General features: G+C 42.8%; 1 protein-coding gene across 3 annotated transcripts in view; it reads left to right on the top strand.

Moving 5' to 3' along the window:
* The window catches only part of LOC142497912 (sialic acid-binding Ig-like lectin 16), a 101,432-nt gene extending 91,848 nt beyond the window's left edge, over positions 1-9,584 (top strand). For 2 of the 3 annotated variants that reach the window (XM_075606357.1, XM_075606355.1), the window contains 3 exons: positions 93-195; positions 1,815-1,914; positions 7,691-9,583. In XM_075606357.1, coding sequence (XP_075462472.1) covers positions 93-195; positions 1,815-1,914; positions 7,691-7,870 — 383 coding nt within the window. In that variant the 3' untranslated portion in view covers positions 7,871-9,583. Of the gene's footprint in view, positions 1-92; positions 196-1,814; positions 1,915-7,690 lie in introns of all 3 variants that reach the window. The other variant, XM_075606356.1, reaches the window with a different exon arrangement.
* Positions 9,585-11,157: the final 1,573 nt, after the last annotated feature.

Here is an 11,157-nt window from a genome sequence, read left to right as displayed (position 1 = left end):
CATCGTCTCTTAGCATACAGTGCTCCTTTAATATACTTGTAAAGCAGATGAGAATGCTAGTACTTAATTATATTTTATCTCTGTCCTCACAGCTAAGGAGAATCAACACTGGGCCATCATGATTGGGGTAATTTGTGGAGTGGCTCTCATTCTTCTCTTGATCTTGGCAATTGTACTAATGAAGCACATCCAGAAGTAAGTCTCTCCGTACACATTATCTATTAGCTTAACTGGTGGTGAGTGATAGGTCATGATTTCATTTTCCTAGTTGTTTAATGTGCCTGGAACTGCTTTTGATGCAATACTTGAACCATCGTCAGTCTACAATTAAGATGTCATACAAGCGACCTTTGCCGATTGGCGACGGTTGTTGTTATAATTAGAGGTGGGTGAATCCGCCAAAATCTGTTTCCCGGATTTTCTCGCATTTCCCCCCCAAATCCGCAAACAGATGTGGTCGGTTTTAATCCGCGTGGATTCCACAAAAACCGCCGTTGGATACAATATGTACAATTTGTAAAAATTCGTCCACGGGTTGCGGAATCCGTGAAATGTATTGATAATATTAATAATAAATAAAAACTCCAAACGCGAACCGCCATTTTTGAGATTGATCCGCTGAAATCCGTGGACCAAATGAACCGGCCGATCCACTGCGGATCCAAATTCGCCCCCCAAAAGTGCCCATCTCTAGTTATAATGTAGCCTTGTACAGTGATTATTATTATTACATTTTTTTATTGTTCTTTAGAATGTTTTTTTCCCGTAGGCTTATGTATTTTCCATCAAGAACGTGTTTTATGTTATTTCTAAGGAGATAGAGTTCAAATTTGAACCCAGAGTATTCAAGAATATTTTGAGAATCTCTAAGAAAACAATCTGTGTAAGCAAATTCAGGTGCAAGACAATTAATCAAAAGTACTTACCCGTCTCCAGAGATACATGTATCATTTAGAAAGAAGACTCGGCACACCAGTTATAGATTAATTATTTCTTATTAAGCATTGCAGGTAATAGCGAGCAAATAATTGTTATTTATTGTGCCATTTTTCATAAATGTTGGTGCGCTTTTGCCTGCAATGCTTAATAAGATATAACCAATCTATGATTGGGGGCAGGGTCTTTTTTCTAAACTATAAAGTACTGTACATTTTTATGGGCATATTCTAATTTAAAAACATGATATCTCTACGAATATACAACATTTTGTATTTTTCTTGCACTTTTAATTAAACATTTAATGTATCTATTTCTCTTATTTCACATATCACTTTTACGAGACTCTCTTAATTTACTTCATAAATGTATATCTATTTTTTAAAAAGTGCATAGCAAATAAAAATATTACCTGTGAGCACATTCACATGTCTTGGACAGGTCTGCATCCCTGCTTTTCACCATTATCACCTAGCATACAGTGCTTCCACTGCAGCAAGGTTTCTGGGAAATTACATGCAAATGAGCACACAGTGCCACCTTTTGCCTTAAAGCCATTATTACATGGAACTCTTAAGCCAATGCTCGCTGTAAAAAACTGCAGAAATAGTTGGTACTAGGATATGGCCATATATGCCTACAGTGCAAATGTAGCAAACCATACAGGACAAGGTGTGGGACCTCAACCACGACAGCCCCGGTGCAGGAGGCTTGAATCTGCATGGGTTCCGCGGCACCACAATCTCCGGAGTCAGTAAATCGTCTCGCTACATCTGTTTGTTTATATCTGGGATACGGAAGAAAATACCTTTGTGGATATCATAGCTCTTAAGTACATTATGGCCACCTGGTCCCACTCTCTTGCTTTGTTTCCTCAGGAAAAAGCCGTTACTGATGGACGAACATACAGGAGGGCCCACTGTGAATGATTCCGACGCAATATACAGCAACACAGAAATCACACATAGAACCTCTAATGTAAGTGACAAAGGGACAGATCTCACTATCCTTTTGGAGGGTACTACAGGGATCCGGATAATCGTAACAGGATCACCCTGCTCGGGTTTTAATTTGTCAGGGTCCGTTTCAACACTAGAGCTGTTTGAGGTTTCCCTTTAAAAAAAAAAAAAAAAGACTGCAAGATAATTCTGGTTTTACACAAATATTATTCGCCCTGTTCCTCTATTTTAGCATTTCAAACCCTTTACCCCTGTGACAGACACACAGGGCCGCCATCAGAAATCGTGGGACCCAGGACAAACATTTTAAGCAGGGCACCCCCCCCCCGTGTTGTCGGTATTGCGAGCTGCCCCTCCCCCATTTCACACCTCACACTCCCCCTCTATCCCCCCCTTCCCATGTATTTCTCTCCATTCTGTCTCACCCCCTCTCACTCTCCTGCACATGTATTTCTCTCCCCTGCATCTCACTCTTGCTCCCTCCTTTCCTCACTCACCCCCTCTCTCCTCCCCCTCCGTCAATTACCCCATGCTTACTCATTCCCTCCCCCTTCACACAATTCCCCCCACAAGATATATACCAAGAAACTTCCCATCCACCAAATGCAAAAATCTTCTCACCCCCCAAATACATACAACCTCCCCTGTCCCCAAATACATGCAAAAAAACAACTACCCGATACATATATATTAAAAAAATATACATATAACCCCCCATACATACGTGTGTGTGTGTGTGTGTGTGTGTGTGTGTGTGTGTGTGTGTGTGTGTGTGTGTGTGTGTGTGTGTGTGTGTGTGTGTATCTATCCATATAAAGATACAGAAAAGGGAAGGGAGAAAAAAGGTACAGGCACTCCTATAGTATATGCAAAAAAGTGAAATTTGACTCAACGTTTCAGTCCCCACATGTTTTGTGGTACCCTGCAGACATACATCGTGCGGTTAAGTTTACATTGTACAGCTGCAGCGGCCGTTATTCGAATAAATCACAGAGCCGTTTTCGTATGCTCTGCTTTATTCCACGCGGTATTAACACCGCATTCCCGCATCCATGCCGCCATTCACGCCGCCAGGCACCCACTGTTGATCTGTTTAATTTAATGGTTTCGGATTTCTTTGGGTGCAATTCTTCGCGTATCCGCCATGTGGCAGAAATTAATTAATTGTAATGAATTGTAATGTGTACAGTACTGTGCTACTGTGTCGATTTGCAGGTGTTTAAAAACAGATAAATACAAGTATACGTACAGTGGTCCATTGTGAATTGACCTTGGTACTTGAATAAGCCGAAGACGTAATCAAATTGAGGCGTTTCATAATAAAAACCTCTAAAAGTCAATGCTCTGTGCTTTTTTCAAAATTCCTATCCTTGCACAATTGCTGACTGGACATAATGTGCACACCATAGACATATGAAAAACCTGACTGCAGTTATGCATTTTTAATATGTTCTGCAATTAATGCTGCAGCAGATAACATGGCGACTGTTGCAGAAATATATGATTTTTTCATTTCGAACTTTGATTTTTACAAGTTTTCACCTGCCGTTCGTGCATGGAAGCGTGCGCTAAGAAAAACCTTAAGTAGCGATCAGTGTTTTTTTCGCATTGCTCCTCCTGCCGGAGATATGAGCGGGTATTACGGTGTGGCCCCAGAATTTTACAGTATGTTTGATCATGGCAATTTCAAAAGAAGAAAGGTCGGGTTTATGCCATATAAGATTCGCCAATACCAATCCAGCAAAAGCCCAATCACCGGCACCAGCACCGGCTTACAATAACGGTCTGACCGTCAGTGAAAACCTGGTGAACGGCAATCCTTGCTACCTGTCCCCTGCCAGAAAACCTGCAAAAATGCCAGCCTGAGCCTGATTTCACTTTGAATGTGTGTGGAGGAGCCATTCTCTCGCCAAATCGTCTCCAAGAAGGGCTTATCACAGTTGCGCATGCGTGTGTGAGAATGGCCTCAAGAAGACTCTCTGACATAGTTAATGTAAGCAAAGCCTCAAAGATTTTCATGAATGGCTCTCAGGGGGAGGTGTCGATAAGAAGTTGAAAATACTTTAGACTTTGTGTGTGGGGGGGGGGCAGGGGGGATGGGCTACTACTCGCATTTTCAAGTTGCTTTGCAAGGCCTGGTGTGTATGCAGGTTTATTAATTCAAATAAATCTTTGGGAAAAAAATGACAAAAGAACTACAGAATGCAATGCAGCCATTACGAAGAAGATTTAACTTGAAATTCATTTTGAATGTGTGTGGAGGAATCATTCTAGCAGTCATGCTAGAGTAGCAGTGTGTGCAGGATTATTAGGTCAGCGAAATATTTTGAACAAATCATCAAAATTTTGTGATCTGCCCCCCCCACCCCTCAAATAAAAATAACAGTATACCACCTCATACAGTAAACTATACAGATAAAGTATCAAAAACATATAAAAATTCACATAATGGTTGGTTAAAATCAGTCCTTCAATAAGACCATGTCGAGAAAAAAAAAGTTGAATGTTTATTTTTTATTTTTTTTCCCAAACTTGAAAATTCACATACGCGCATGCGCCTAAATGTGATGACACAAATATGCGTTTCAACAAGGTTCTAATGAGACATACACACATGCCCCTTAATGTGATGACGCATATGCGTTTCAACAAGGTTCCAATGAGACATACTGTACACGCATTAGCGGAAAAAATATTTAACATTCGGAAGAAGAAGCGACGTTGTATTTTTGTATTACTTCTTTTCCCTTTATTATCCTGTATACAGTATGTGTCCTAATTTTTAATCTGTGTATGGCTAAGGAGCCTCAGAAAGGACTTATTTCCCATGTACACTATACAGTATGAACTCGTAACGTTAATCTTCAAATTACAATTACACACCACACACTTGCAGAACTGTACGGCAATAAAAGACAGGTTGAATTGCTATTAGATTTTTAAGAAAACAACTTGCGATTGCCCACTTGAGTTTCTCAACGGTATTGCAGCCCGCGCTAAAATGCAATTTTCTGCACCCGATAGAAACCCGAGTCATCACGCATCTAAGGCGGTACGGTTGTAAAAATCACGCGCCATGACATGGGTATTCCGATGTATACACCACGTGAAGTCTTCGAATAACGGACGCTGTAGTTGCACTTTTGATCCTCTGTGGTTGTAGTGTTAACAATTATCATTACACTAGTTGATATATTTTTTGCCACATTATTCCCTTAAGGGTTTCTGATGTGTTCACCACCTTCTGTGGTCTACTACGACACAGCTTATCTGTCGTAGGATTCCCTACCCTTAACACTTTGCCCCTTAGGCTCCTCCTCTCTGCTCTGTTACTCCTGTGACATCACTGGGTGTGTCACTTAGGTTTTTGGCTCCAATTTGTTTTCCACACTGGGCGTGGTGTAGGGCAGCGGTGCGCAAACTGGGGGCGCGAGACTTTTTTTGGGGAGGCGCGGGCCATGCTGCGGTTAGAGAGGCCCCGTGCTAAGAGCGCAAGGCCTCTGTAAATTTACTTACTGTCTTCTTGTCCACGCGTCTCCATGGCAACACGGCATCATATGACGCCCTTTATCATGGAGACGTGATGTCAAATAACGCCGCAGGTCACGTGACATCACATGACCCCGCAGCGTCATTTGATGCATCATTAGAGCCGAGGGGGGTGAGACCGAGGAGGCAGCAAGTAATGGGAGCGTAGGGTATTTCTGGGTTTGCTTGTCACTTGTTTATTTGCTCTTGAGAAAGGTCTCAGTGGGGACGAAATGTTGAGTCAATAAATTTCACTTTTTGCATATAGGAGTGCCTGTCATATATATACACACACACATACACACATATATATAGTATACATATAATACACACACACACACACACACACACACACACACACACATACATACATACATACATACACAGTTGAAACCCGTTATAACTATAGCGGTACTTCAGGTCCACATAATAAGACCGCGTTATAACTGGGATCGCGTAAAAAAAAATGCTTTTTTTAAACAAAATGACTACCGCGATCAGAGGTTCCGCAAGGACTTGCCCGGCATATGCAGCTCTGTCCCTGCTTCATCAGCTTCGGACGAGTGTGTGTATTTTGTTTAAATAGGGATCGTTGCCTGTCCTTTCCCCTATGGCTTTTGACACCCAAAGACTACATCTCCCAGCAGGCTCGCTGCCTGACAGAGCCTTCATGATGTGTTATTAAAGTTTGCCCCCCCCCAAAAAATGTATTTTATTTTTTAAACAGGAGCCACGCTGAGACTGCGTTATGTGCGGATCGGTGTTGTAGCAGATCGCGCTATAACGGGGTTGAGCTGTATATACAGATGCAGCGGCCATTATTCGAACATTTCACGGAGCAGTTTTCGTGTGCTCTGCTGTATTCCACGCAGCATTCACGCCGCCAATCACACCAGGCACACCTGTTTACCGCAGTTGATTTGTTTGAATTTCATGAATTCTGATTTTTTTGGGTGCAATTCTTTGCGTATCCGTGGCAGAAATTAATGAATTGTAATGTGTACAGTACTGTGCTACTATGCCAATTTGCAGGTGCTTAAAAACCAGAACACTAAAATGCCATTTTCTGCACTCGATAAAAACGCGAGTTAACAGGAGTCTTAAGGCGGTACTGTTGGAAGAAATCACTCACCATGACATGGGTATTCCGAGGTATACAAAGCTTGAAATGTTCGAATAACGGCCGCTGCATCTGTGTATATATACATATACACACACCATATATAAAAAAAAAAACAACCCTCCCCAATACATATATAAAATAGCCCAACCCATATAAAAATTCCCCAAGCCCCCCCAATACATATAAAAATTCCCCAAGCCCCCCAATACATATAAAAATACCCCAAGCCCCAATATATATATAAAAAGACCCTCATCCCCCCAATACATATAAAAAAGTCACCCCATACATATTCAAGACCCCCACCTCCCCAATACATTTTAAAAAGACCCCCACCTCCCCAATACATATCTTTTAAAGCCCAATACATATATAAAAAGACCACCCCCCCAATACATATTAAAAAGACCCCCACAATACATATAAAAAAAAAGACTTCCCTTTTGGGTGATCAGGCCGGGTCCAGTGGATGTGGGGGCCCGGCGGCCGGCACTGCAAGCTGGGCTCGACCTCTGGCCAGGCCCGGCTGCCGGTGATCTCGCGGCCGGACCCCAACTCTCCCCTCAGCAGCAGCCTTCATGCCTCTATCCCATGCCGAACTTCCGACAGGCTTCCTCATGTCGTCGCACGCCGGAAGCAGAGAGCGCTGACGTCAGAGCGCTTCTGGCGTGCTGATGTCAGAGAGGTCTGTCGGCGTGGGACAGAGGAATAGAGTCATGCCGGCTGCTCTGGCCCGGCCACAAGGGGACGGATGACGGGCCTGGCCAGAGGTCAGGCCCAACTTCCAGTGCCGGCAGGGCCCCCCTGACTCACCGGGTCCGGGACGCCAATCCTGGCAGACCCACCCTGTTGGCGGCCCTGCAGACCCAGACAGATGTTTGCTATTCACAAGTAAGAGTGTGTTACTGTGTAACAAACAACTTTTTACAATTGTACAATGAATAACCAAGGGGAATTGTTATTAATCAAATATTTTGTTTACGTGGGTTCCAGACACTGAAATTTCTGGTCCGTTGGTATGAAACATTCCCTTTGTATCATTTTCTTAACATTTCCTTAATTTATTTTTTCACCTGTGGTCTCCTTGTGCTGCAGCAGTTTTCATATATATACATAAAAGGATATATATTTGTATTTCCTGCAGGGAGCTGGAATGGCTAGAGAGACCCAACCAGATGATTTGGGGCCCATCCCGGAGGAAGCATCCACGTACATGAACTATGGAGAAGAACTGCACTATGTCACTATTGATTTCTCCAGACTGAAGCCCAGAGCTGTCCCGGCTGAGGAAGAGATGGAGTACTCCGAGGTCAAACTCAAATAACTGAAAATATCCGTTTGTAGCTTCTGCCAACTGGAGAACTCGTTGTCAGGTTAAATAATAGCAGCAGAAGCCAGCCACGTTCTTATAAGACTGTACAGGAAATCTCCCTATGTCATCCATGCTGTAAATACAAATATAGGATAGTATCTGTCGTCTAAATTTAACATAGGTTGAACTTGAAGGACATATAGCTTTTTTCAACCTCATCTATAATGTAATTATGTATATTTATTTTATACTCAACCTCAAAGCTGAGAAATAGCAAATGAGGCCACATCTTTCTTGACTAGCTTTCTAATGTGATGAAACAATAAAGTGCGCTCTGTCCCACTAGTTCTTCTCTCTTCAAAACGGGCACTGCTGTCTCTCTGCTGCTCCTATTCTCCCGTGATCAGCGGGGCAAATTCAGACAAGAACAAAAATAAAAAAGGATCGGGCCCTGCAGTCTCATGGTGCCACGATTTGCAGTCCTAGTTGATAAGAGGGAGTGAGCTGTAAAACCCGCAGATGATTTAAAAAACCCCCGGGAAAAACAGCCCAAAATCTGCGTCCTCATGGATGAACGTGGGCGGCAGCATCCGGATCTCCGTCGTCATGGAGTTGCGTAGCGACCTCACCACAACGCGTTTCGCATCAGAATGACGCTTCATCAGGGGGTTGGTTTTCACAGCCCCAAGGCATCGCTTATGAGCAGAAACAAAAAGTCATACCTGCAAGCCTATTGGGACACCATCATGGTCATTCTAAAACCTCCAATCAGTGAATGGGCATGCAAATGAGAAACTACCCAACACAAAAGGTCGTGAAACGTGTTGTGGTGAGGTCACTCCACAGCTATGCAACTCCGTGGAAATCTGGATGCTGCCGTCCACATTCATCCACGAGGACGCTGATTTTGAGCTGCTTTTCCCGTTTGTCCTCTGGGCGTTTTACTGCTCACTCCCTCTAGGACTGCAAATCGTGGGGGGACTGGGACTGCAGGGCCCGATCTACATGTTCAGTTCTACATGATCTGTTTTATTGTAAGTGATGTATGTAGCTTTCTAATGTCTATTGATGGACATGGAGTACTCATCATGAATGCCTATTGCACTATTGAATGTGTTTTTTGTTGTTTCTTTTAATAATAATAATAATAATAATAATAGCATGTTCTTGTATAGCGCTGCTAATTGTACGCAGCGCTTTACAGAGACATTTTGCAGGCACAGGTCCCTGCCCCGTAGAGTTTACAATCTATGTTTTTGGTGCCTGAGGCACAGGGAGATAAAGTGACTTGCCCAAGGTCACAAGGAGCCGACACCGGGAATAGAACTAGGCTCCCCTGCAGCAATCTCAGTGTCAATCAGTGTCTTTACTCACTGAGCCACTCCCTCTTTTATATGAGCTACCTGATAATATCACTGGGTGACCTCTAGTCCTCGCATTACGGTGTGTGAATCAATCAATTAATACATGAATAAAGCAGGTATAATATCTTCAAAGGTGGTTGCATAATTATTCTTTTCTATGTGTAAACCCGCTCTCTGACCTTGGTATCATGATATTAAACCTGGCTCCTCCTCTCTTCGTGTAATCCTTCTCTAAGACAAAAAAGGAGGGTTCAAGCGCACATACTGTTTAAGTGAAAACCCAATGAACACACTGGTGATATAATAATGGAATATATTGCATTACATATGGAAGTAGTGCAGCTCTACAAAAAGGACTCAATCCAAAGTCCAACCAGGTCACTGAAGCAGGAAATCAAGAGTGCAAATACTCCCAAAAATATGGTTTTTCACATATTTTTTAGAGTATTTGCGCTCTTGATTTTCTGCTTCTGTAATCATTCTCTAGCCTTGTGTAATTCTTCTCTCTCAATTAAATTTACCATTATTGTATTTATCCAGAGAATATCCCTTAGTCCACTCTTCCTTCTTCCAATTCTATGACCAGATATGGTACCATGTGTCTTTCAGAACACCATAGGTCATTTAATATGATGTCACATCTAATAAGGAACTACCCATCCTCCATACAAAGAAAATGACCTTATATTTGTCTGAAATGATAACCTCAGCGTATCATCAGTTATCAACTGCAACTGTCTGTCGATTGGTAACTGAAATGTTACCCGCAGGACCCCCCTTGCTCAGACAACCCAACACAGCTGCAATCTCATTATAACTTCTAATCCTATCCTAATACAGAGAATATTAATTCACCACTAGAACAATTCAAGTATGTGACAGTCTGATAAAAGAAAGAATCGTTGGAAAATCAGAATAATATCAAGTGTGACATTAGCTTTCATATTCTGGATTCAAATTACAATATAATATTATAACTGCAGTCAGTGGGGGAAGGGGAAGGGGTGGGGAGGGGAAAATCCTGCTCAGCTCAAAATAGACTTTCTAGGGAGGTGCTATCAGGGTGAAACTTAGCGTGTAGGAGGAGAGAGGAAAGAACCCTATGTGATGCACTCAACCCTACTAATGAAAATAATAAACTTTTATTTATTGATAATTGAAAAATGCAAACATAACAAATGTATTTAAAACCTAAAAAGTGTACTGTGCAGTTCTGATGTGCATTCACTCTGGATGACCAGGTAGTGTCATAGTTCGTGTGATGCACAGTAGATTAGAGAAACTGTGGATTCTCACAATACTAGTGTGAGAATGATATAGTGGATGCACAATGTATATAACCCTGTCAGGGAAATAACTAGTGTGCACTCTACATAGGTATTGTGATACACAGGCACTGGGAGCATTAATAGTGCAGCACTGTGTTACAAGGCTGCAGTAAGGTACATAGCACTGCTGCATACACAGGAAGCCAAATGCAAACCCAGATAGGGAAGGACCCCCCTGATGACAGATCAATGGGAGCGCTGCTGGGAGGTGGGTGCAGGTAAGTATACCCCGTGGTTAACCTCATGAGGGGACTCCAGACTAATAGCCAGAACTCACACTTTTTTGCAGCTCCTTCCAGGGGGGGGGGGGGAGGTGTTATCACAACCCTGCTGTGTATATATACTTAGGGCTAGCCAGTGCCAGCAGAAGGTCTGATATGCCTAGTTTCTAGCTAGTGGGATCCACATCTGTGGCCCACATCAAGGTTTTAAGCTAATCTACAGGACGTAAGCAAACTCCTATGAGTTTGACACTGCAGCAGTACAGCCGGCGTCGCTATGACGTCATCCCGACGCGCGTTTCGTTCCAACAAGGGAACTTCTTCCGGGGAGGGAGGGCGCCCTGCACAGACCTGCCTTTTATACCCTGCTGTTGCCATGGAGCGCT

Source organism: Ascaphus truei, chromosome 6 (assembly GCF_040206685.1).
Source record: "Ascaphus truei isolate aAscTru1 chromosome 6, aAscTru1.hap1, whole genome shotgun sequence".
Lineage (NCBI taxonomy): Eukaryota > Metazoa > Chordata > Amphibia > Anura > Ascaphidae > Ascaphus > Ascaphus truei.
This window is presented reverse-complemented; position numbering and strand designations above follow the sequence as displayed.